Consider the following 27,647-nt stretch of genomic DNA (forward strand, 5'->3'; position numbering starts at 1 on the left):
CTTGGGCATTCTGATACGATAGTTTTCTATAATTTAGCTTCCTTTATGGTCTTGTGGATGGTTTGCTTTAAACTTTAAAATGTCTGTTTGGTTTTGAAACCATCAGATATCACTGTCCCTCTTAAAATGTTGTCATTAGATGTGTTGCATAGTCATCTCACACTGGAGTAGGTTTTGTAGCTGGCTCATTTCCCTGAAAGAATGGCAAAAGGAAAATTCTGCTGCAGCCTCCCAAAATATGCCAGAAAAATGATTAATAGCCATTGCAAGTATGAACTGTGACTGTATTAGTGTTTCATCATACCAGTGCTACCCTAGAGCCTTTTAGGCATGGAATGCCTTAAATTATTTTCCTCATAGCTGAGGGGAGAGCTGGATTTGCATAAGCTGAAGCTTTCTAATCTGTAAATGCTAGACTGTTCTTGAAATGAGAGCTAAAGTGTTTGCTTAGGTCTTCAATCCCATGCTACCTGCAGTTAGTATCTGCGTGACCATGGTTGCTGTTTTAGGACAGTGTCAAAAAGAATGAGCTCAGTAAAAGAATTCTGTCATGAAACCAAGCTTACTGAAAACTCCAGAAACTTTTTAACTTGAAAATAGGGTTGTGTGATGTTCCATTTACTGTACTTGGCCTCTTTCTTCAGAGCTGTGCAAAGAGAGTGTGTGATGATGCAGTTAGGTCCCTTCTTGTAGGTTAGATATATGTTGCAATAGTCAGTCCTCTAATATAAATATTTTTTGTAAAGTAGTTTATTTTTGATCAAATTTGCTACTAGAATACAGCAGTGGCTCAGAAGGAGGTGATTAGAATCAGCATCTCAGAAAACAGTCTGTATGTTTTATTGTTAGTGAGGTGCAGTTGGTCGGGCTGTGAAGTACTGTTTAAATGTCATACCGTACACATGTGAGCTTTTACAGTACGGCATGGAGTTTAATCTGGTTAACTACATTTTACAAATGTCAGGACGTTTTTGACAGAGGGAAAACAACACAAAATACAGTAAATAATTTTGCTTAATATTTGGTAAAAATTTGTTTTCTTCTGAATATGAGACAGACTGAAGGCCTCCTGCAAGTATGTTTGTTTCACTTCTTTCCATTAAAGATGGAATTGATCTTTTCTTGGCCTTGCAGCTAGTACAGTGTATTAGTATTTAGGACTCCTTACTTAATAACTTAAAATCTGGAGAGCTACTGAAATGTTTTGTGCAGTTAAACTTATGAAAACTAATCTAACACCTGGTAATTCCTCTGTACTTTCTTATTTTGTCTTCAATAACAGATTTGTTCAAAGAGAGTAAGGCACTGTAAGCTTCTATTTAATCCTAAACTGAAGTTTTTTCCGATAGTAATTCAAGTTACTTTTTCATAGTAGTTAAGTTCATTTATGGGCTTTTTTATTAAGATTTGTATTTCTCAATCTTTTGAAAAGGTGTTAATTCTGTAGACTCAAGTGTGGCATTTAAATCACAGTGAAGTATAATGTCTGTAGTTAGTCTCGTTTACATATGTTGATTGCTTACATTAATTGTTTTGCACAATCAATTATTAGACAATTATTTAATGCCTTCAGATCTGAAATGTTTTGCAGGAAAATTAAAAATTCAGGCATTTTTTCTGATATTGCTTGGGTTGAAAAGCCAGGGTGCAGTTAATCCCTTATTCATCTCTAAGTGTCTTGGCTAACTGAATATTGAAATGATAGGAACCTGGGTATGAAACTGTGGAATTAGTCTGTGGAATAATGTTATGTTTCTTGAGCCTAGAGTTAGTTAATAATCAGCAGAAGAAATGGCAGTAATGAATGCTTTTCAAATAAGAGTGTAACAAAGTAATTTGTGAGGTAAGATTGAGGGATGTTCTGATCATATTAGTGACACCATCTCTCTAGCTGTCTCTGCATTGCTCCATGTAACCAGGAGACTCTTCTGTTCTCATGTTCATCTTGAGGAGGTGCTGTGACTGTTTCAGCACACAATTCCTGGAGGCACATCAGATCCAGCATGTGTGGTGAAGTGAGTGCCACCCACTTCACTCAGGGAGTCAAAGTCTGCACCCAGCTATTGGGTGTTCACTGCCTGAAAGGCACATCATGTTGAAAGGATCAAAGTTTGGAAGTGTGAGCTCCATGTGTGTTTTTGCAGGCATACATTAGCTGGGATGCCTTTGGCTGAAGTGGGCAGAAGGTATTATAACATCACTAGGAACCAAGGGGTGGTGCTCAGTTCCGACTCTGGGTGGAACTTCCGGCATTTGGATGTGCAGGCATGCTTTGTGGGCAGTGCTTTTACTGGAAACTTCTCTTCAGGCATTGCTGTTATTACACTTAATTAAGCAGAAGAAGGAAAACAAGCAAAATTTGAAAGACGCTCTCAAAAACCAGCGTTCATATTCGCAAAGATGGCTGTCCATAACTACACTTTGGTATGTAAGATTTTGACTGCTTTGTGTTTGAAGGAGTTCTGATTTCCAAAGTGTAGTATAATTACTCAGCCTATTAAGTTTCTATTTTCCTCTGTTGCAAAAATATTTACTTTATGTAGCATTTCTCTGTATTTAGCTTAAGATATCTGAGAAGCACAAATTAGATGTGTTGTGTTGAAACTTTTGAACTACCACATTCAGTTCCTTGTTTTATATGTCTTTTAGACATCCGGCAGAAGGAACTAGAAAGTGAGACTTACGAGGAGTCTCTGAGGGAACTGGGGCTGTTTAGTCTGGAGAAGAGGCTGAGGGGGGACCTCATAGCTCTTTACAGCTGCCTAAATAGGCTGCAGCGAGGAGGAGGGTGTCAATCTCTTTTCCAGGGACAAGTGCTAGGATGCGAGGAAACTTCCTTAAATTGTATCAGGAGAAGTTTATACTGGGTACCTGGAAAAAGATCTTCTCCAAGAGAGTTGGTCAAGCATTGGATAAGGCTGCCCAGGGAAAGAGTGGATGTCCCCATCCTTGGAGTGTTCATGAGACATGCTGATGTGGCTTATGGATGTGTTTTAGCGATAGTACTTGGTATGCCAGGTTGGTGGCTGGACTTGATATTGAAGGCCTTTCCCAATCTACATCATTCTGTGCTTCAAAATGTTATTTTACCAACGTCTCCAGGAAAGTGGAGGCTCAGTTGTACAGTTTCTTGTGCTACCCTGCAGATTTGGCAGCATTTCAATTACACATGCAAAGTACTTATCTGGCTTTTTATTAGTTAAAGAACAATTAAAAAACCCTATAGGGATTCTTGTGTTTTTTTTAAGTGCTGCATAAGTAAGTCAGAAAATATTAATTTTTAAAATGGATAATGTGCTTGTGGAATTATTGGGCTTTGGGGAAGGAAGAAGTTATATGTATATTACACTAGGCTCTTGTCCTCACCAAAGTATAGTGTCTTGCTTAAGAAGGTTATACAAGGCCTACTGTGTGGGAAGTTATCCTCGGGGCAAATCTGTAAAATGTGTATAACTGTGCACGCAAGCAAGTTTTGAAATCAGATAGACAACAGCAGTGTGGGTCTTTATAAAGATGCATGTAAGTCATCCGCTGCAGTCTGAGCTATACTGTGTCTCTGTGCTGATGTACAGTTAACTAGCCATTGAATTTGTAGGGAACTAGTTACTGTTTGCTACACCCATGCGTAGGAGCTTAAAGGGTGCTGCAGTGTTCACTTACATTTGCTGTTTTTGGTTGTTTGGGTTTTTTTTTACATAAAAATCAAGAATTAATACGAGAAAATATGTAATGGTTCTGCAGTAGCTTTTTTAGTTTTCACGAATGCCATTTCTATGCTTTTTGCTTTCCATCATAGTGGATATGGAAAGAAGAAGAGTTCCTTAGATGTCAGCTGTTAGAGACAGCTCTAATCTTAATGCTGTGCCTTAGTATTTCAGATATTACCTGATTAAAACGTAGTGTTTGATGTAATGAAATACTGCTAACATAATCAGCGTTTATATACTGAAATAGTTAAAATGTTACACGAGCAGGAAAGGTGTGGATGCTTCTTTAGCAACTTATCCAGCTTGAAAATGTAAGCCCTCTCTTGTAGGAAATTGGTCATCCTTTCGCAGTGTATTTAATATGAGTAACAATTCTGGCTCCTCTAGGTGAAAATGTATGCCCACATGTAGAGAGGCTTATGAGAAATAATCCTTATAACATTCATAGGTTTTTATACAGGTCAGAAAAAACGTTGCTGCAAAGAGCCTACATGTAGACTGCAGTGGAGAAATAAAATGAAAGAAAAGTGTGATGAGGAAGCATAAAGCTAAAATGCTCATGTGGATATAGGATGACTGCCATTCTGTATGCATGTGCACACAGATACAGGCCTCAAACCAAATATGTAAAAACTCCAAAGGCTGGAACTCTTTCCTCAGATCAGGATATAGCTATTCTATTTCCTTATGCAGTAGTGGCTTTGACAGTGTTGATGGTGCTGCTCTACTTTTTTATGATCTTCCAACTCTGCCTTGGGGCATCAGGGAAACTTTTTTATTCCGTTCTTGGAAAGTTGAGGTCAGGCAGACATTGGAAGTAATGATTTTCTTGCCTTTTGCTCTTACAGATCTCATGATCGTAGAGAAGGAATAGAGGTGTTACTGTTGAATAACATACATCTCAGTAGTTACTTTAAGAACATGAGGACACTTCCCCTTTTGAAGCCACTGCTTTGAAACTCTAGTACTTGACCAACCCATGTTAATGGCTAGGCACAGCAAGTGCCGAGGAGTACCAGCAGGTCTGAGGCTTCAGTTCTAATGCACTTGTTCTAAGCAGAATCTGTGCGTGCATCAACCTCTGGAAAAAGCAACTTCAGTTGTCACAGTTTCTGATTTATGTCTTCTTCCCACCTTCTAACCTTTAGACATGTAGTGTATCGTTGCATTCAAGACCTATAAGTTTGACATTTCCAAAATGTTAGAGATTTTGTTTCTATTTGATATCTTGCTTTCATAACTAGCTTTCTTAAAATAATAGGATTTTGTTTTGTTTTGTTTTGAGAACAGAGTGAAATATGGTGTTCTTGGTGCTGCATGTAGCTCTTTCTGTCTTAATGAGCAATAGCTTTCAGGTGTTTTATTTACCATTTGCATGTTTCTGTAAACGTGTGGCTCTAGTAACTGACCATTTAGATGTTTTTGTGTGCGTACAGTGCTAGGCACATAGAGTAATCTAGAGATACAGTTGTTATTCTTCAAAATGCTTGCCTTGTGTTACTTTGGGGGAAGGGGAGAATTTGGCAAATAGCTGTTTGAGAGCCGTATACTTCACTAAGCTGAGGTTATTGAGCTCATCTTTAATCATGGTTTTGTCAGTTGTTCAGTTAACCAAGTAACGCTTTTCCTGCTCTTTTAAATAACAGATTAATATCAGATAACCATGATCATCTGGAATCTTGTGTATTAAAAGAGAAAACATATTTTAAAGGACTTATATCCTATTGTATAGTATTTATTGATAGTATTACTAAATAAATGCCTGGATGATTTGTCATGTAGCTGTCCTCTCAATGGCAACTGTACCTCTCAAGACTGCATCAGAGAGTTGATTACCTGTAAATCCAGTTCTGTTCTACTTTCAGCCTTGCTTTGCAACTGAACTGCTCTTTTTTTTTTTTTTACCAGTTGAGATTGTGTCCACTGTAACACTAGAATGTGAAGCTTGTACCTGTGTGTAAACAAGATTTACCTTTTCATTTCAGAGGACCCATAAATGAAATTGCGTTAAATACATTTGCATTTGTCAAGATGAGAGTCCCGCATTATAAAGGAATCTCCTGATGTTCCCTCTGATTCAGAAATCTTGTGTTTCAGTGCCTGACTAATCTCTGCCTTGCTGATGCTTGGAATGAGCTTTGTATGTGAAAGCTCTACTAATCCTTGTACTTACTGTTTGAATGTTTGCTACAGGAAGCGAGCAGCTGCAAAGCATCTAATAGAGCGCTACTACCACCAGTTAACTGAGGGCTGTGGAAATGAAGCCTGCACGAATGAATTTTGTGCTTCCTGTCCAACTTTTCTCCGTATGGATAACAATGCAGCAGCCATTAAGGCCCTCGAGCTTTATAAGATTAATGCAAAACTCTGTGATCCTCATCCCTCCAAGAAAGGAACGAGCTCAGCTTACCTAGAAAACAACTCCAAGGGTGCCCATAACAATTCCTGCACTGACAGAAAAATGAACAAGAAGGAAATGCAAGGCCCAAGAGATGACTTCAAAGGTAAGATGATACTTTGGAATCCTTATAAAATAGAACACAATATGCTCAAGTACAAACCAGCAGATTTCAGTGTGGTGGTGTTCTGCTGACTTCTTAAGTAAAATACAGTGGTCAGCCTTAAAATATTTTACTGCAGATCATGTGAGATATATGGATTAATGCTGAACACTGATTCCAAATCTGGATCTTCACTGCATCTCCAAAATTGGTCTGTCATCTTAGATGAATTCATTCATTCATTTGCCTTCTGAGATTACTGCAAACATGGAGATTTTTCTTAAGTGCTGTTGTATGCCTGCATTAGTTTGACTACATTAGCCAGTTTTGTAATTGCTCTGTAGTAAATGAGATGTAAGAGTTGCACTTCAAATAATTCCAGTATTAAGAAATATAACAGGTAAACAAAAATGATACAATAGATGATATGCTTGTTCAGTGGGCTTTTTTTTTTTTTTTTTTTTTTTTTTTAAAGTGGAAATAGGTCTGATAAAACCCTGAGACTGTCTTCCATAGATTTGTTTTGGACTGTGCATGGCTTTAGAACGTGCCCTCCTTGTGATTATACAAAAGTTAACCGTTAGTGTGAAGCTGTGTTTTTACTGAATGCCAGACCTTCCAGTTATGACTACTAGACAGGTTATTTATTTGCAAATCAAGGTAAGAGAACACTAGAGAAAGAGACCACAGTGTAAGCTGGCACCTTGATTGTTGCCTAAAAATAAGCATCCAAAAAAAAATCCACCTACCAAATGAAAAAATTTTAAGCAAAGAATGGGAAACCATTCACAGCAAAGAATTAGAGAAAGACTTGTAGAATCATCAATGAAATATAACTGTTTTAAGAGACCTGAGATGCTGCAGTCAATACTAATTTCATCTTTAGCTGATATGAGGATGTGTCCCCAAATTATGTGTGATCTGAGTGAGCAAAGATACAAACAGTAGAGAGGGGAAAAAGGAGCCCAGTTAGTGTTAGACTGGCAAGAAACATGTTAGGTCTGTTTTGTGGCTTGTCTCTTAGTCTTGTATATTTGAATGGAGATGCGCACATACGGGATTTTCGTTTGTTTACCTCTGCCCTACCATCCCTCTGCAACATAGGTAAGTAAGAATCTTTGCAATCCATCCAGAGGCAGCCCATTGTCTAAAGCAGTGACTCAAACATTGTGCTTTGTCAAATCACAAATACTGACCTGTCTTTGTAGCTGTATGGACAGAGTAACTCTAGAGCACTCTAGTTATTATTATTTTTTTTAAGACGCTTCAACAACAGTTTCAGAGAAAACTGCATTCAAAGTTACGAAAGCCAAGGAAAAGGATATGCAGCTTTTATGCTTGACACAGGGTTGGAAGTTTCAAATAATTTAGAAGAACTACCTCTTGGAATTATTTAAATGATCTTTTTCACATAGAGGGCAGTGACACAATGGAACGGGTTGCCCAAGGAGGCTGTGGATGCCCCATTCCTGGAGGCATTCAAGGCCAGGCTGGATGTGGCTCTGGGCAGCCTGGTCTGCTGGTTGGTGACCCTGCACATAGCAGGGGGGTTGAAACAAGATGATCATTGTGGTCCTTTTCAACTCAGGCCATTCTATGATGCTATGATTCTTTTCTGTAATGATAAATGCTAGAATTATTATCTCTTAGAAAAGGTTTATTTGGAAACTGTGAGCACGTCACTAATTGCTTAGATGACATTCTGAAAAGAGGAAGGAAAAAGTGAGGGAAATAATGAATTTGTTTTAAAAACAAGCAAATATAGATTAGAAATGCAGTCAAATATAAAAAGAACCATTTCAAAGTTTGTGTTATAATTAGCCTGGAAACATGTCTTCAGCTCTTATTGCCAGTACATTGAGTTGGGAACAGGTGGGCAGGCAGTAATGACACAGTCGTAACAGAGATAATAAAACGGTGATTAATAAGTTTTGCTGATTGGGGAATTTGCCAACCATGTATAGATCACAGTCAGCCTTTTTCATGGTCAAAAAGGTACTTGGTGAAATTGGAAGATAAGTGCTGCTTTTGGATCCCTGCTGAAATTTGACTTTATGTGTGGATTTGTCATGGGTATCAATGAGAGCAAGGTCTGAGAGGAGCTGTGTTTACACAGTTAGAAGACTTAGTTGTAGGAGAAAGTGTGAGAGAAGGCACAAATAACTGCACGTATTCAGATGTGTCAGCTAAAAGTCACTGGAGTTAGAAGGAACCTTTGCTTATGCTGGATTTGTTCTCCAGCCAGTCAGTATCAGATAGATACATCAGATGCTGATCACTGCTATAAAGTAAGACCCTTCCATAGCAACTCAGTTGGAGCATGGTCTCAGGATATGACAAAGCTGTTGTGAAACTGCTGATGGTAACACTTAATATTTTAACAAGAAGTAGCACATGGTTTGTTTCTTAAATATTAAAAGCATGTAAAAGAATGACTGGAGAAATCCTGCTGAATTTAAAACGTGTTACTGTTAAATTATCAACTTCTATTAGTAATTTTTTGAGTTATGTATAACTTCCATGCACTTGTCAGTGAACTTGAGGCTGTAGTCCTTGTTTTCAAGGGTTATGGCGCAGAACAATCTGAGAGGCGGAATGTATTCTAGGCAAGTTTGCTGCTTACACATGCACTACAGCAAATAAAAATAGGAAGTGTACCAGGATTTAATCTTTTTATAATGTCTTCATTGCTGTTATTTATTAAACAGGACAGATCTTAGTTTTGAAGCTTTTTCTGCTGTCTTCTTATTTAATGGAAGTCAATCTTAGTAGCATGACATAGAAAAGATTAAGCTTATGTTACCTGTGCTCTAAGAATGGTTGTGAGGCTCTGCAAAAAATGGGTTGTCTCTCTGCATGACTTAGTTTATATTTTTAATGTAACATTCATTCCAAGTAGACATTAATATAGGCAATAACATTTGAAAATACTTCAACATATACTGTCTATACAAAGGTGATAGGCTTACTGTCTGCAGAGGTAGCTATAAATTCAGTTTTCATTCTGTGTACTAGTTCAGAAGAATCTGATTAAGATAGAATGAAAACAGTCCGCATAATAGTATCTCTGCATATCTAAGAATGTACATCACATCACTGTATTTATCAACACCACCAGTATAACCAGTGTATTTGGTGGTAATCTTACTCTGAAATCCTCACCTGGTGCGAGAGCACTTCTGGGTGCTGTTTGAGAAGTGGAGAAAACTGTAACCAATGCTATTTCTCACTTGTTATTAGATAGAAAGAAAGATTTGGGTTAGCAAGTGGACCTTAAAATGAGTACAGAGTCTGGGAAACAGGTACCACGCTGTTGATGTGTAAGCCACCTTGACTATTTGAATAGCATGTTGATGAGTATGTTCAGTTGTTATTCATACAAACAAATAACCCACCTGCCCAACAGTGCGTGTAATTTAGAAGGCAGCAAAAACTTATAACCCTGAGTTGAGGGGTTTTTGAATGTTTTTCAGGTATGTATTACGCAAAAACTGTTGCAGAACTCATAAAATTTCTTACTTATTTCTAATACTCTTATTTCTAATATTCAACAAAATAAGTTACTGAGTCTTTTAAAAATCTATCCTTAAGTTGGATCATGTGTGTGCTCTGTTGGAAAAAAGTTGATACAGTTTAGTTCAGGTAGCGTAATGACTTGCGTATTGGCTGTACTGATTTACCAGAAGCATTGGTATTATGTCACACAGCCTTATTATAAGGCTTTTAAGGTTTTAACATCTTGCTGATTGCTCTAGTTACTCTTCTTTAGACAATCTAATACTATCAAACTAAACGAAGTCAATCAACTGCAAGGCTGTTTTTCTATCACAGCATGTTCTCTGATCAACATCGCAAATAAGATGGTATACAAAAGAATTCTGAGTTTGTTGTTTATCGTGCTAATGAAAGTCAGGTATGTCTTGAATTTATAAATTGACACTAAGTTGACACTGTTTGTTTTTTTTAACATGTGTTGATATAATATACACAGCTTTATTGTGTAAAGCATGTTAACAGTATTTTCTTAATTTTTTATCTTAATACAATTAATAATAATATTTTCTCTTGTTATAGATGTGACTTTTCTAACGGAAGACAAGATATATGAAATTCTTGAACTATGTCGAGAGAAAGAGGATTATTCCCCTTTAATCCGAGTGATTGGGAGAGTATTTTCCAGTGCTGAGGCACTGGTACAGAGTTTCAGAAAAGCCAAGCATCACACCAAGGAGGAGCTCAAGTCTCTTCAAGGGAAGGATGAAGACAAAGATGAAGATGAAAAGGAAAAAGCTGCCTGTTCGGCTGCTGCTATGGAAGAAGATTCAGGCGCGTCATCATCTTCATCATCAAGAATAGGTGATAATACACAAGGAGATAATAACCTCCAAAAATTAGGCCCTGATGAAGTGTCTGTAGATATTGAAGCAGTCAGGCGGGTCTATGATAGGTTACTTTCTAATGAAAAAATAGAAACTGCCTTTTTAAATGCACTTGTGTACTTGTCACCTAATGTGGAATGTGACTTGACTTACCACAATGTATACTCTCGGGATCCTAACTATCTGAATTTGTTTATTATCGTTATGGAGAATGGCAATCTTCATAGCCCAGAATATCTGGAAATGGCTCTGCCGTTGTTTTGCAAAGCGATGAGCAAGCTGCCCCTTGCAGCTCAAGCAAAACTGGTCAGATTGTGGTCTAAGTATAGAGCAGACCAAATTCGGAGAATGATGGAGACGTTTCAGCAGCTTATTACTTACAAAGTCATAAGCAACGAGTTCAACAGTCGTAACTTAGTGAACGATGACGATGCTGTTGTTGCTGCTTCCAAGTGCTTGAAAATGGTTTACTATGCAAATGTAGTAGGAGGGGATGTGGATACGGATCATAATGAAGAGGAAGATGAAGAACCCATCCCGGAATCAAGTGAACTAACTCTTCAAGAGCTGTTGGGTGAGGAAAGAAGAAATAAAAAAGGTCCTCGAGTGGACCCACTGGAAACTGAACTTGGTGTTAAAACTATAGATTGCAGAAAACCACTTATCCCCTTTGAAGAATTTATTAATGAACCACTGAATGATGTTCTAGAAATGGACAAAGACTACACTTTCTTCAAAGTAGAAACGGAAAATAAATTCTCTTTTATGACTTGTCCCTTCATATTGAATGCTGTTACTAAGAACCTGGGACTGTATTATGACAATAGGATCCGGATGTACAGTGAACGGCGCATAACTGTGCTCTACAGCTTAGTTCAAGGACAGCAGCTCAACCCATATTTACGACTTAAAGTGAGACGTGATCACATCATAGATGATGCACTCGTGCGGGTAAGTCACACAGCAACATGGAACCTAGGTTTGTAGCATTTGACTGTCACAGACTGCAAAGGCTCTGGCTAACTGAAAAAGACTACATGTGAATTCAGTGTTTTATGTGCTAGACTTCCTCAGCAAGAATCTCAAATAGCTTTACTGTATTAAGTTTGAAATTCTGGACGTGCTGCTGGAGACTTAAATGTTCATCTCAGAGCACTTGCCATCATAGGTGTTTAAGGTAGTTCTTAACCCTCACAGACAGGTTTCGTGCTGTTACATCTTGATGCAGAAAGTGGCCAAATTCTTTGTCTTATTTTCTCTAAACTCTGGGCTGCATCATCTTTTGATAATGGGGGTTTTCCAGGTGGGTGTTTGAATTAAAACCTTTCAGCTGTGTGCTGTTGTTGAGACTTGGACTTCTAGGTACAAAGCATATGTAAAGATTGACTACTTGATAAGTAGAACTTCTCACTTTTCTAAGCCTCATTGCTATTTGGTGCAAATAACATGACTGAGAAAGGGGAAGTAGAACCTGTTAGTACCTGAGAACTGTGAGAGCAGCCTGCTTCTGATTATGCTAGCTTCTTGAAATAAAACAAAGACACTTGATGTGTTTTTTGAAGATGGGAGTTGTGTAGAATACAAACTACAAGGAGTATTTAACGGGAAACACTTTTCCATAAATTTGCCCCTTAATTTCAGAAATTTTCCTCCATTTAGTTTGTTGCTTAAAGCTGTTGTTTTTCAGAAGTCCTTTTTTTTTTTTCTGTTAAAAGCAAAACAGTCCTTGTTAATTTTTAAACTTAAACTTGCTTTTAAAGCATGCCACTCGCACGTCAGACAGGGCGTGTATTTGGGAGAGACTTTGGAGAAGATATGGCTTTGCTTCTCAATGCAGCAGCTATTTCTGTTTTGACTTCCAGCTACTACTGAAGATCAGTTACGAGAGCCCTGAAAGAGCTCCCACTTAGATTTGCAGAATGCATCTGAATTTCTCAGTGGGTTAGCTGCTTCTCAGGAATTGTTAATACTATGAATTGATACAGAAGACTTTTGCTTTCGAGTACTGGTAGGGGGAAATGAAGAGGGGAATTTGCTATGCAAAGATGGCTTCGGTCTGAAAGCATACTTTTTGTAATAGGCAGATGAGGAATACACTGTTGTAAGTTTAAATTCTCCTGTGTACCCATTTTCTGATTTTTTTTTTTTTTTTTTTAGAATGCTGTTTGTAGTTTTATTATCTATCAAGCTTACCTTGTGTCCAGTTAAGTTTTGCCACCTTAAAGTAGCAAAGTTTCTTTTGTTGATGCTCTTCAACTTTGATGCACATAAATAATGGAAAAGAGTAAAGTACTTTCTCTTCAGGAGAAAATGAACTGAAATAGTATAAGAGCTAGTTCTGGGGAGATGTTTTATTAACATCAGGTCTAGCAGAGAAACAGCAGACCTTCCTCATACTAAAGGTGGGGAAGAAATTTTGGGGGCCAAAAAGTGTTTAATGTAACTTAGCTCATGGTCAGCAACTAGTTGGTGAGTTCTTACAGCTCAGCTGGGCCACAGCAGACATGACTGCGCTGTTGGTGGTTTGAATCAAACATATACTCATTTGTGATGCATGTGCAGCAGTCCTGGCACTGTCCAGAGTCTACAGATACATGCCTGGGCAGTTGCCGTGGATCCTGTAATGGATGTTAATGTAAGCTGTCAAAGCATGTTATGTTACTGTGATCTGACTCTGTCAAAAACCTAAGGATAGTAGAAATTGTAGACTATTTATTCTGAGACAGAAAGTAAAGGAAAAATTGAATGCTTTTACATTCAAACAGTGAGCTGAACTTACGGTGTTGGTCAACAAAAACAAGCATGGCCCAAGCACTTCTCTAAAGTGAAAAATGGGTTGTATTCAAGAAATGGTGATGATTAAAGATTCACTGCTGTACAGACCATTGGTTTCAAACTGAAAGAGTGGAGATTTAGACTGGATGTAAGGAAGGATTGTTTTGGGTTTGGTTGTTGTTTTTTTTTCCCAGTAAGGGTAGTGATAGCCTGGAACAGATTGTTCAGAGAGGTGGTGGATGCCCCAGCCATGGAGACGTTCAGGGCTGGGCTGGATGGAGCTCTAAGCAACCTGATGTAGCTGTAGGTGTCCCTGTTCATGCATGGGAATTTGACTAGATGGCCTTTAAAGGTCCATTCCAACACAAACAATTCTGTGATTCTGTGTAAACTATGATTACAAATACGAATAGAGAATATAATAGTAATAATACAGCATATAGTAGTCACCTTTAAATGATGAATGTGTTTTAGTTGACAGTAAGAGTTACCAATGTTCAAGGACATAATGCTTCCAGTGTGTCTTAAAGTTACCCATCTTATTTGCCAGTCATGAAAGAAGGCTCTATCAGGTGCTAATAAGTGCAGGCATTTGGTGTGACCCACACAAACCTCAGGAAGGCTCTAAGCTGTAAATCTGCAGGTAGCAGGACAATTTAGTCAGGGAAATTCTGCCCGGTGCTACTGCCTTGCGCTTTATTCAGCAGCTGTCTGATCTGTCAGTTTAAAAACTGGTGCTGTTGCTAGAAGTGCTTCCTGTAACAGATTTGGAAGTGCTTGTCACAATTTTCACAATTTGTTTCCACTTCCTGACACTTCAGTAGCGTGAAATAAGTCAGGACAGAAGTCTTGATTATGTCCCAATCATAGAAGTGACTTGGTGTCTCTGACTGCACTCAGAGTTGGAACTGCAGGTCAAAGACAACTTTGATGCCACCAGTATTAGCATAGAAACACACAGTGCAAAAAGTGAAACAGTTTGTACGGGTTTATAGTGGTGACAGCTGCAGCTTAGGATGTGATACTGATGCAAGGGTGCAAGGATCTCATTGAAAACTATTAGAAAGATTTTGCCAAGTCTTGAGTTGTGAAAGTATAGTCTTAAATCTGTTTGGTGCTTAAGTTACAGGTAAGTAACACCACTTCTGATATTTCACTCACGCACTGCTGTTGTTTTTTCCTTTGTTTTACTTACAGGATTTGTATTCAATGAACTGTTGATCTGAATAGCTTTATTTATTTCAATTACAAGTAATTTTATGCTCATGTCAGTACACCAGTGTTTTTACAGGGTATTTTCTACAGAATCTTTTACAATATGCGTAACTGACCATTTCATGATGAAGTCATTCTAAGAATATAGATTATAAAGTGAGGTTGAAGTGATCTTAATCATATTTTTGACAGTACTGGATATTTTAAAAACAACTGTAGCAATCAACTTTCATAATTTATTTGAGCAAGTGGACTTGACTACAGATCTCTGCTAATCAGTCAAGCTGGTTTGCTCTCAGTATTTAAACTTGAATTCATCATGTACATCCTGCTTTTTGGACTTCGTTAAAACAAATATGAACACCAGTGTGTTTTAATTACAGTAGGATTTATTTCTTATCCTGAGAATTTGAAGTAATACCTTTTAAATACTTACTTACAGCTGCTCTCTATGAAGAGAACTGTACTTGTCCCTGGAATAAATAGATCTAAGCAAAATTTTTATGTATAAACTCATGGTTCAATTTCTTTGCTTGTTGTGTGCCATTGAACCTTTATTTTTGTTTTCTATTGAAATTAGCTTGATGAAACAGACTTTGTACTGTATGTTTGCAGTATACTTATTTTTATGTACATTAGTCTGAAAATTCCTGAGAGGGGAAATGGTAAGGTGTTAGTCTTCACTTCTATTACAGAACTCACACTTGGGAGCTGAGAGCTCAGTTGGCAGTCCTAGAAAGCAGTTGACATGCTTTTTCTGTGTATAATGCATTTCTTTCAAGAGGTTAGCTCTAATAAAACTGAGTCATGTTACATGGATGTGGTGGTAATGAAAAGCTTATCCTTAAATCCCCTCTTCTGCCTTTTCATCTCCCAGCAGTTACTTCTTTCATCCTCTTGCTCTGATTTTACTCTTTTTTTTTTTTTTTTTTGCACAGATTCTATATGGATTTATTTTCAGGTAGCAGTAATTTAAGAGATACGAGCTACGAGGTGAGATTTGCAGTGGTAGATTCCTCCAGCAAGCTAGTATCTCTGGCTGGGACTTCCTTGCAGAGTAGAAATTCACTTGGACAAATGTTGTTTTGAATCCAGACAGCTGGTAGGCAGCGAGCCTCTTGTAAATGACTCTGCCAACTGGATCAATGAGCAAAAACTGTGTGACTACTACAACCAGTGTGCAGATTCTCACAGTTAGGCACCAAGTATTCCAGGAGCTTTATGGTGTCCGTGTAGACTTAAATTGTTCTTTGTGTGTTCAGTTGAAAATCTCGGCCCTTATTCTGACTTTATTGATGTATGCCAGCAATGTGGGCATGCATATATCTGGACCATGAAATGCAGCTTAGGATTATGCTTTCTGGGAAGTTGCTGGAAAGTGTTGTGATTTCATATGTTTAGCTCAAACGATGCTGGCAGAAAATGTTGGCTTCTAAAACTCACGTACACTTAGATTGGGTTGATCCAGCAGTATCTGTGTTAGCATGACTGAAGTAGATCTGGTTATTTACAAAAGAAATATATAAATCCTTTAAGCTGATGTTCATACTTCCTCGCTGTAGAAAAACTGCTGCAGTTAGGCTGAAATTCAGGACCTCTCTGATTATGCCTGTTTTCTACCAAGTTCTATTTTTTTCTTGTTAAGCATCAGTTGAGAGACACAGATGTTCAGAAGAGCAGCTAAATCCGTGACTTTCAGTTGAGCAGCTTAGCAACATTGTCCTGGTTATAAAATCTTCTCCAAGGCACATTAGACTTTGACTCAAATATGGGCTTGTTGGTAATCCTTTATCTGACTTCCTCTCAGACATCCAGCACAGTGTTTCAGTCTCCCCAGCCAGCACTGGTCAACTAAGAGTGCTTCCTTCCCCTGTCTTACTACTTTTCTTTTATGCTGCTCATTGCAGTCTAGTTCTCAGCCAGAGAACTAAAGAGAAATGCAATGCTTTCCTGACATGAGAATTTTTGTGCTGTGGAAAGGGATTGCTGCCTCAACTGAAATGCACATGCAATACCTGCTTTTTCAGAACTCATCAGAATTCATAAAACTTTCAAAATAGTAGTTTGATATTTGGTAGCAAATACACAGTCAACAAAGTTATGAGCTGGGAAGAAAAAAAATTATTATTAGCACCACTTGTGTCTATCCAGCTTTCATATGTAATAACCAGTAATCATGATCTGAAAATTACTGCTATGTTTTTTAAATGACTGTCTATTTTACTTAGAACATAGCTTGTCCTGTTCAGAAGCAAAATTCTTCTACCATGTCTGTACAGTTTGTAACTTAAAAAGATTTAAGTGGAAGGTAAGATGCTATAGTGTACTACTGTGGGAAACATGATGAGAATATCAAAGTTAGGGAATCACAGCATGGGTTTATAGAAGAGATATTGTTTGTTAAAAACATGGTGAAGTCCAAAGAATGTTATTTTAATCTCCTTAGGAGCTAAAATAGTTCACTGCCAGTGATGGTCAATTGACTACTGTATGGGGAGATTGCTTTAGATGGTACATATCCAAATTACAACATTCCATGTAAAAAAATCTTAATATATATCTCATCTAGTAATCTGACCTCGCTCACTGTGGGTCTTCACGGCTTACCTTCATTTCTTTAATAGTGCTTTATAATCAGTGGAACTACCCTACCTCTATCCTATGGAGGTACCCTGTATCTACACTTCCTGATACTAATTTTCAGTACTTGTTGTGATACTTTCTCCACATGCTCCTTTTACATGAGGAGCTTCAAAGTCTTCACCCATCCTGAGCTCTGTCACTCATCTGCCCTGATGTCTCAGTCCCTGGTGTCACTTCCTTCTTTATTCTCTTTATTTCTGTTTTCCTTTACACTCCCATAGTAAAATTCTGGGGCATTAAGGAATGTGTTGGTGGTTGTGGGGATAAGCTGGAGTAGTGAAATAGAAATGGTTTAGCATGCTAACAGTACATACTGGTAAATACACTTGACAGCTACGGTCAGCAACATAGAATTCTTCATAGAGGAATGTACAGGTTCATCTTTGTTTAACTGTACTGCTGTTGAATGTTCTTCTGCATGTAGTTATGTTTAATATAATAATACTGTACAAGTTTAGTATGTTTACACTTCAAACAGGATTATTTCTTGCCAAGTATAAAGCCTCTAACTTATTGTTTAATGAAAGGACAAATTTCTGTTGGAAAGAGTGTTACAGCCCCGTAACAGTTTGTATATAGAAGTGAAACCCTTTGCTATAAAACATCCCCTCTGTTTGACTTCATGCTTCCCAGGAAGAAATGCTGTAGATCTGCTTAAGGCCGCTGAAGACAAAAGAGCAAGAGAATTGAGATTTCTTCACTTAGGGTCAGGAGGAGAGGAGATTTGTTTGAATAATATCAGTGTCTTTTTGTTTTTGTTCCTCACACCTCTACACTGATAGTGAGATGTGGTCACCTTATAAAGGCATGTCTTCTGTCTTCTGTTATAAGTTATCACGTGAAGCTTCCAAAGAATATGTGCGTATTCACAAAACATGTGGTTGTCAGTTATGTAGATCAAGCTGCAGTCTTTTGTTGTCAGATGAATTCAGCTATCACAGCAATGCACCTTGTTTTCATATTTGTTTTTGTGATTTTTATCCAACTTAATGCTGACTTACTTGAAGTAAGTGTTTAAAAGAACGACAGTAGAGAGCTCTAGCAGACCTAACTGGCTAACGGATCTCATCTTTGGTAAGTTTCTTGCTACAGAAATTCCCAAATTACTACGTGTTTAAAGCGATTTACCATTAATATTGGTATATTTTAAGTTGTGATTTATACATGCTTTCTTCTTAGATCTGGAGGGTGATTTTGCTTTAGTTACTTGATGTTCCACTGAGATGTACTAATTAAATAATTACATCTGTTCACTCAATAGCTAGAGATGATTGCCATGGAAAATCCTGCAGACTTGAAGAAGCAATTGTATGTTGAATTTGAAGGAGAGCAAGGGGTAGATGAAGGAGGTGTTTCCAAAGAATTTTTTCAACTGGTTGTGGAAGAAATCTTCAATCCAGATATTGGTATGTTGTCTAATAACTTACTGAATACTCAGAAGGGAAGGTTTTTGTAGTGCCTTCTTTTCCCTGAAGCTCCACAGATTGATTTCTTGGTCTTCATGAGAGTACTTAACTCACTGAGGGTTCAGCGTTTTGCCATCAGTTGTCCTTCTGAGAAGCAGTGATGAGAGGCATAACTGCAGTTAGTGAGAGCCATCGTTTGCTTAAATATGAATCAGTAGGACAGGGTTCCTTTGCAGGGTTCCTTTGTTTGTTCTCTCACCTTTCTCCTCACTTTGCTTTGTGATTAGCTTCTAGAATTAGTAAGCAAACCAAAGAGGAAGAACTTCTGCAATAAAACCAGAGTAGGACTATGGTGAGTTCTTGAGTTATTTCGCCCCCTTCCCTCAGCTTAAGAAAAGTCTCATTCTAAAAAGTCTCAGATCTTCTAATGGTTTAATCTAAAATGGCTACAGCATACCAGTAGTGTCAGATTTGCTTGTAGTTGATTAAGAAGAACTACAAATAATTTGTTATAGTCAAAGTTTTTATATTTGTGTTTTAATCACATTTACTGTTTTTCCCTATACTCTGCTTTTAATTTGCAGCTTGCTTGCAGCTTTTAGAGGATTAAAATTGTTTAAATATTATTGTGAATACAGTGTGTCAGTATAGAAATCAAAGACTTTTGTCTAGTTACTGTACTAATTTCATGATTTATTTAGAGTTTGATGGAACAGTGTAATTCCTGTAACATAGCTTCCATTAAAGCTTAACAGCTTGTGGCTGGTGGGTAACTTGTGTTCATCAAACTGATTTTTTTTTTAATAAGCCATTGTATTGAGCTTTGTGGTTTAGAAAATTGACACAGAAACAGGTATTCATTTTGAGCAGACAAGAAAGGAAGTTCTCAGAAGAGGTAAAAGAATCTGAACCTGGGGACTTGCCCTTCAGCACACGCAAGCCAGATCTTGTTAAAAAGTGGCACTGATCCGTAGACAAGTCTTACTCAGAAAACTGCTGTTGGAGAGAATCTAGGTTAGCAAGGCTATTCGGAATATATTAGAGTGTATAAAAGTATTAAGACTTCCTTATTTTGGTAAAGTACTGTTTCCAAAGTAAAATTCCTTTTTTTAACACTGGGTTAATGAAAGTTGTGTGGGGTTTTTCATTATTCAGCGCTGCATACAGAAGTAGTCCTGTGTCAGAATTGAAGTCTGATTCAGCTAGTAATATCTGGCTAGTGTATGTGTGTTCCCCACAGATACAAATGCATAATACGTTAGCTGTGCATGCATGGTTTAAATGCTGCTGTTTTATTCAAGTATAAATAATTACATGCTTTTTTTCATTTATATTAACTTTACTGACAAAAACTAACTTATCTGCTTATGCCATAGGTATGTAGAAAATATAGCTTGCTCTCACATTTTTATTTTGCACCTAAGAATATGCACTGTAGTATAACAGCTTACACACTGTATTTACCAAGCGTGACTTCTGATTTGTAAATGTAGAAAAAAATCCTTTGAAGATTATTAGCTGTCTTCTGCTGGTTACATGGAGTGATGTTTATTGTTATAATAGTTTGTTTGCAAGTATGTTGCTAGATTTTTCATATTATAAACCACCTTAAATATTTTGTTCAAGGAAGCAATAACACGGAGTTGGGGATTTATTACCAGTAATTTTCATGGTAAAATAATATAGTAATATATTCTATATATAATATATAAAAGAATATAATACTCCTAGCTACGTTGTTCTATTGTTTTCCCTTTATTTCAGCTTCCCTTTTTTTTCTGGTGTTACATTGTGGTTTTAATGCGTAGTATTCCTAATTTTGGTCAGTGAATAAAATTGGATTTCATTTTAGAGCCGTTTCAGAGGTGAATCTGGGAAAAATGTTAGTCCTTTGTTATTAGACATTTGTTGTAAGCAGTGGACTTCGTAAAGGGATTCATTTAAACAGTTTATAGACTGTATAAAAACTGATTTGATGAGCAAGAGCTAACCTGGTGGCTTGCTACAGCAAAAAGGATAAGAGGCTCTTTGCCCTGCTCTCATTCATATAGCCCTATCCTTTCCCTTCAGCTTTCAGCACGTGCCAGTTCAGCTGTTTAATGAAGCCTTTTATGAACTTGGCAAGAAATTAGTTCCCTGAAACAGTATGTTGAAATGAGTGGATACAGGGAAAAAGACACAGCCACTACCCCTTATAACAGTGACATACTATTAAAATTGCAACCCTTCTATGAAACAGCAGTCCCATGCTGTGTTTTCTCATCAAGTTAGAATGTGTGTGACATGTGTGTGACAGCTGAAGCAAATGTTTACATGTTTATATGCTTACATGTATATGTGTGAGTGCATGTTGGGCACCTAACTCATTTTAAGTTTGTTTGCAACTCTTATCACCAGCTCATCACTGTAAGTTTCAGTTCATAGAATCACAAAGGATGGAAGAAACCTCTCAGATAACTGAGTCTGTCAAACTCATCCCCACCATGCCACTTACATCCTCAGTGCCACATCTACACGGTTCTTGAACACCTCGGCCAAGACAATGACTCCACCACCTCCCTTGGCAGCCCATTCCAATGCCTCACAATCCTCTGTAAAGAAATTTTTCCTAATATCCAATCTGAACTTCCCCTGACCATTATCTTAAGGCAGTTACTATCCTGAAGCTAGTTACCTGGGAGAAGAGGACAACCCTTCCTCACCACAGCCTCCTTCCAGGTCATTGTAGAGAATGGTCAGATCTCCCCTGAGCCTCCTGTTCTCCAGACTGAACAATCCCAGTTCCTTCAGCTGCTCCCCATCAGACTTGTGCTCCACACTCTTCACAGATTCACTGTCTTTATCTGGACACTCCAGGGCCTCAGTGTCTTTTTTGTAATGAGAGGCCCAAAACTGAACACAACACTCAAGATGCAGCCTCACCAGAGCTGAGTACAGAGGGACGATCACCTCTCTGCTGCTGCTGGCTGCACTAGTTCTGATACAAGCCATGATGTCACTGGCCCTTCTTGGTCAACTGGGCCCACTGCTGCCTCGTTTCAGCTGTTGACTAGCAGCACCCTCAGATCCTTCCCTGCTGCATGGCTCAGTGAGGGAACTGCACGTAGTCCTGTTCTTTGGCTAGAATCAGCATGGAAAAGCCTTTGAGGAAAGACCACCGCTTACAGTAACTAGAATTCGATGCAGTTTCATCCACATCTTTTATTAGATTCTGCTCTTGCACTGTTGGATTTATCAAAGTTAAAATCTGTGTTAACAGTGTGCTGCTTCTTCGTCAGTAATAGGAGGGATAGAAGGTTGTATACATGCAGCTTCAGTGCGCTTTGCAGGATTTAGTATCACAAGCCTCATGCGTGCTTTTAGTGATAATGTTGAGTGCTAGCATTTTGAGTTTCTTCTGTTACCCTAAAGGTAAGTAGCTTTTCGGTGCTGTTAAATCCAGCATAATTCTCAGTGTTTCAAGACGTTCTAACATACAGGGGTTTATGAAGCTATGTTTTACATGTTGGTGGTTTGTTTGTTTGTTTTAAATATAACCATAACTATTTAAAATAATTCTTTACAGGCATGTTCACATATGATGAATCTACAAAACTGTTTTGGTTTAATCCGTCCTCTTTTGAAACTGAGGGTCAGTTTACACTGATTGGCATAGTGCTGGGGCTCGCCATTTACAATAACTGTATACTGGATGTACATTTTCCCATGGTTGTCTACAGGAAGCTAATGGGCAAAAAAGGAACTTTCCGTGATCTGGCAGACTCTCATCCTGTAAGTTCATTATGTTCTTTGTGTTTATTACTGCATTTTCTGTGTACTGCCTTAATGAGGTTTTCAATTAAATACCATAGAACTGTCAAAGTTGAAAGTAAATTAGTCTTGTGTGTAGAGTCTGTATCTGTTTAAACAAATCCATAGCAATGAAAACCTGTATCTGACTTGGTGGAGGTTGTGAACAAATAAGGCTGGATATTAATAGAGCTTAGTTCTTTGTTGTTTTTGGTTTTTATTTTTTTGCAAACTACCAAAGTTGCTTAATGTTGTGTGTTATTAACTAACTATTAAATAGTTTATTAACATGACTTGTTGTTAATCATTGTATAGCTTCCCAAAGAGATTTCTAAAACAATAGGTAGAATTGCATTGTATAGTTTCCTACAAAATACACTACAGTGGCCCTTGACCTGCAAAGATTTGATGCCTGTATTGTCTGTATTGTGCTTCTTCTTGGTATTTTAATATAACTTAAGGACTTACTTCAGAGCTTTCGCAAACCAAAGATGAAGTTCCAGGTAATCAAGCCACACAGTACTTTCTTTAACAATAGAACATGGAGGATGGGTAGGGGCTTCCTGCCCGGGTACAACCAAGGGTTTCAAATCCTGTCATTTCCAATATGAGGGATTTTAAGAGATGCTGTGAAATGTTGAAAGAATACAGCTAGTAAAAGAGTGAGGCTTTCATGTAAACTTTCAGTAATTAAAACATAAAGAGAGAACTTATTACTTCTACTTAACTACAAAAATACATTTGCACTTGTTTTTTCTTTTACCTTCAGTTTGTATTCAGTCTGAGTCCTACACCTCTGTCCTAGCCAAAGAACTGTTTCTGTTCTGCATAGGCTTTGGTTTCCAGAGAGTCCTAGTCTTTTCCTAAGGCACTGTAAGGAGGAAGACTGACATTTCTTTCAGTGGAAGTAACTGTCAGAAGTAATTTCAGATTGCACTTGTCAACCTCTGACCTAAGCTGTACTTATTTTGTAAAGACCTTGGGATTTCTTAACTACTTTACTTTTTTTTTTTTTTGTACGGACACTTTCTTAATTTAATGACTGTCCTATCTATGTTGCTTGCTTCCACTTTACTTCCTAATTCACTTTTAAATCAAGATGTAGGAGATAAAAACCTACTATCCATTTTTTTTCTCTGATTCAGTTATTTCTGTGATTTTTAATGCACAAATTGAACTTAGTGGTTTAAAATGTTCTGGATGTAAATATGGGTTCAAAAGAGTTAGAAGTTAATCACTGGCTCTTAACCCACAGATCAGACCACAGTGTTTGACACAACCCCCGGGGTAATAGTAAGCTTTCCTCATGTCGTTACTATCATTTGTTGCCTTTTATATCTTTCTCTTTCCTTAGCATGTGCTCCTGGTTGCTTTTACAAACACTGAGTGAGTTTGATGTTTGTTTGTTAGGAGTGAATGGAAATTAAGTAACTTGTCACAACTGTTTTCATGACAGATTATTTCGTGTCTTCTGATAGCGCTCTGTATTGACACTTACTTATGACAGATCTGTATCTTAATCTAATAGGTTCTTTACCAGAGTTTGAGAGATTTGCTAGAGTATGAAGGAAGTGTGGAAGATGATATGATGATAACTTTTCAAATATCTCACACGGATCTCTTTGGCAATCCAATGATGCATGATTTAAAGGAAAACGGTGATAAAATTCCTATTACAAATGAAAATAGAAAGGTATGCTTTGTGCTCAAGTAACTTCTTAAAAGTAATTGGTAATTTTTGGGTGCTCTGTACAGAAATACTCTATAGAGATTTGGTCTCACAATGGAAGTATAAAAGCCTATATTTACTTATATATTTATTTGTTCTGCTTTTGTTTTGTTAAAGGGAGCACTGATAAATACATACATACGTATGTATTTATATATATACACATATATATTATGTACATATATATGTATACATATAAATACATAGCTTCTATGGGGGTGTTTCGACCTGTTTGAGAAACATTTGAGACTTGCTCCCTACCATTACTGAGTAGAAGCTGAGCCCAGGTTATCCGGGCAGAGCCATAAAGTTAAATTATTTTGGAGTCTTACATTAATAGGGGATTCTTTGAGTGGAGTGTGAATCAAAGTACTAAGGATTTCTTGGGGGTTGTTTCCTTACAGGAATTTGTCAATCTGTATGCTGACTATATACTCAATAAATCCGTAGAAAAGCAGTTCAAGGCCTTTCGGAGAGGATTCCACATGGTGACCAATGAATCTCCTTTGAAATATTTATTTAGACCAGAGGAAATTGAATTACTTATTTGTGGAAGTAGGGTAAGAGTCCTGAATGTACATCAGAAAAAGTGGAACTTTTTTGATTCTAATGTAATTAGTGGTCATTCTTAAAAATGTCATCTTCTTACAGAATTTAGATTTTCAAGCACTAGAAGAAACTACAGAATATGATGGTGGCTATACAAGAGACTCTCTTATTATTAGGTAATTTTTTTTAATTTCTGAAGGATTACAAGCAGTTTGCTTTCCTGCTTCTTTGTAACAAATTTAACAGCATAAGATTTTGTATTTTTGAGGTATTGGATTTAAGTCTCCTCTATAATTCCACAAGTACTGTCGTTAGAGCGTTAATTAGAGCATTAATGCTTTGGCCTCCAGTGAGCTTCTGTAAATCTTGAATGTTCCTTTATTTGGGACTTTATCTTTCTCTTATGTCATTCAAATAGGACAGTTTAAATAAATAAGCATCGCTTTGGTTTTCTTTGGGGGAATGAATTGTTTGAATAGGCACAGTGTGTGAAGAACTTCTTATTTCTCCGATTAGAAATCAAGCAAACTCAACAATTTCAAAGAGGGGAAATGCTTTTAGTGTGCTTATTCCTTTTCTGTCCCCTTTGACTGGGGAGCTCTGTGAAGGCAAGAATCAGAGACACGTGTCTTTGGTCTTCTGGATTTTGTCATAAAACTGTTGTTTGTGATGGAGCAGAGCTCTTGACAGCAGTTGCGTTTGTGGTGCTTAAGAAAGCAGGTGGTTCAGTTGAGCAGTACAGGGGAACCAGTACTACTCCAGGGGGCAGAAGAACAGTGAGGCAGAGAATGTTTGCAGATCATTTATCAGCACACTTTAAAAAATATATATATATATTAAACTACAGTATTTTGGTAATATTTCTGATTTCTACCTGGTTGTCTCACTGATTGGTAAATATGTTGTGAGGGTTTTCTTGAATGTAACGTGTGAATTGGTAAGGTTGGTTGGACTTCTAAAATGCCAAAGTTTAATTGCTTTTGAAGGGCTCGCACTGAAGACTGTTGTCAATTCACTTATTTCTTTCTTCCTCACTAGGGAATTCTGGGAGATAGTCCATTCATTTACAGATGAGCAGAAAAGACTATTCTTGCAGTTTACAACAGGCACAGACAGAGCCCCTGTGGGAGGACTTGGAAAGTTAAAGATGATCATAGCCAAAAATGGCCCAGATACGGAGAGGTAAAATTCTGTTTGCTTGTTTATAAACGGAAACAAATTCTGTGCTTTCATTTAATTTATTAACTTAGTTAAATCTGAAAGTTGAGGCTTGAAGCAAAGAGGTTGCTCTTTGAATTCTGAAATCCATAGTAATGAAATAGCAGCGTATTTTGTTGCGCGTAGTGCATGCGTACGTGTTCCTTCATCACAGTTATTTTCTGTTTTCCCCACAGGTTACCTACATCTCACACATGCTTTAATGTACTTTTGCTTCCGGAGTACTCAAGCAAAGAAAAGCTTAAAGAAAGATTATTGAAGGCCATCACATACGCCAAGGGATTTGGCATGCTGTAATAAATGTAACAAAAGGGATGAAAAAAAAAAAAAAGATGGTGGTGATGTCCCTGTCCAAAAAGGCCATAAGATAGTGAGCTACAGTAGTCACCTGTGTTTGTGCCTCCCTTCTTTACTGGGGACATTGGGCTGGAACAGCAGATTTCAGCTGCTTATATGAACAAAATCTTTATTTTTTCTTTTAGCGTGAAAGTGTTACATATTCTTTCACTTGTATGTACAGAGAGGTTTTCCTGAATATTTATTTTAAGGGTTAAATCACTTTTGCTTGTGTTTATTACTGCTTGAAGTTGAGCCTTTTTGAGTATTTACAAGAAAACAAACTGTACTCTCCCAAGGAAACTATTGCCATCATTTGTAGACTATGTAACCTTCAAGTATGTGCTATATTTTTGTCCCTGTATCTAATCAAATCAAGAACTGTACTTTTTGAAGAGTTTGCTTTTGAAACTTGAAGTCTTGGAAAACAGTGTGATGCAATTACTGCTGTTCTAGCCCCCAAAGAGTTTCTGTGCAAAACCTTAAGAATCAATAAAGATGGAAGGGAGAACTTGGAATGTTAAATTGCAGCCTTGAAAACTTTACTTTAGTCACAGCACAACAATTAAAATTCATTTCACTATATGTTGTCTTCACATGTCTTGTAATAAATTGTGGTTTTAATTAGAAAAACATTTCTTAGCATACGAAAGGGTAGAAATTTTAGTTACTTTTTCTAAAGGAGAAAAAAGTTTACTGGGGAAAAGTGCATTTTCAACTGAACGGCTTTAGAGTAGGGAGTGATGAAGTGTTTGGGGGGAGGGAACTAGGAAGTTTTTGCTACATTATAAACAAAGCATGTGGAAGTGCACTTAAAATGAAGTTTTATTCTTAATTGCCTATTATGTTGACCTTTTAAATAGACAATCCAAAGTCTTCCCTACGTGTTATGTCATCGCCATTTATTTAATGAATCATTTGTTCCTCCTTATCAAGGCACATGATCAGTGTTGCAACATAATCTAAAGGGATGGCTGCTGTGTTTTAATCTCATCTAATGATAAGCAAAATTGAAAAATATTAAACCTGAAGGCCTACTTCATGTTGTACACTTCCAACCATTAAATAAACTGTTAGAAAGTAAGTAATGAGGTTATGTTCATCTGCTACAGAAAATATTCAGTAGGTTTTTAATTTAACTCAACAAATCATATCGGAAATAAATCCTTTACCTTTTGTAGTCTGTGTTTAATGTTAATTTCTCCTGTTGCAATATATGAGAAAGGGATTATGCATTTGTAAGCGAAGACATAACTGGCATATCTCTTTTATAATACAAGCTACAGCTGGCGTGCAGAGCTGAGCTTGTGCCTTGACAATTGCTATAACTGACTACTACAGATCAGATCAGTGGCTGTGTGGAATTGGCATTAAAAAGGCATAGTTTTGAAATCATTGGA

At 37.4% G+C, this 27,647-nt stretch overlaps 1 protein-coding gene across 4 annotated transcripts in view; it reads left to right on the forward strand.

Annotated features, from left to right (window-relative positions):
* Nucleotides 1-27,427, forward strand: part of UBE3A (ubiquitin protein ligase E3A) — a 48,812-nt gene extending 21,385 nt beyond the window's left edge. For all 4 annotated transcript variants that reach the window (XM_042809533.1, XM_042809536.1, XM_042809535.1 and 1 more), the window contains 9 exons: nucleotides 5,901-6,211; nucleotides 10,283-11,538; nucleotides 18,482-18,626; nucleotides 22,192-22,397; nucleotides 23,944-24,108; nucleotides 24,549-24,704; nucleotides 24,796-24,869; nucleotides 25,732-25,875; nucleotides 26,088-27,427. In XM_042809533.1, coding sequence (XP_042665467.1) covers nucleotides 5,901-6,211; nucleotides 10,283-11,538; nucleotides 18,482-18,626; nucleotides 22,192-22,397; nucleotides 23,944-24,108; nucleotides 24,549-24,704; nucleotides 24,796-24,869; nucleotides 25,732-25,875; nucleotides 26,088-26,208 — 2,578 coding nt within the window. In that variant the 3' untranslated portion in view covers nucleotides 26,209-27,427. The remainder of the gene's footprint in view (nucleotides 1-5,900; nucleotides 6,212-10,282; nucleotides 11,539-18,481; nucleotides 18,627-22,191; nucleotides 22,398-23,943; nucleotides 24,109-24,548; nucleotides 24,705-24,795; nucleotides 24,870-25,731; nucleotides 25,876-26,087) is intronic.
* Nucleotides 27,428-27,647: the final 220 nt, after the last annotated feature.

The sequence above is a fragment of the Centrocercus urophasianus genome, unplaced genomic scaffold, assembly GCF_019232065.1.
Source record: "Centrocercus urophasianus isolate 14NV4802_14NV808 unplaced genomic scaffold, USGS_Curo_1.0 seq_12, whole genome shotgun sequence".
Lineage (NCBI taxonomy): Eukaryota > Metazoa > Chordata > Aves > Galliformes > Phasianidae > Centrocercus > Centrocercus urophasianus.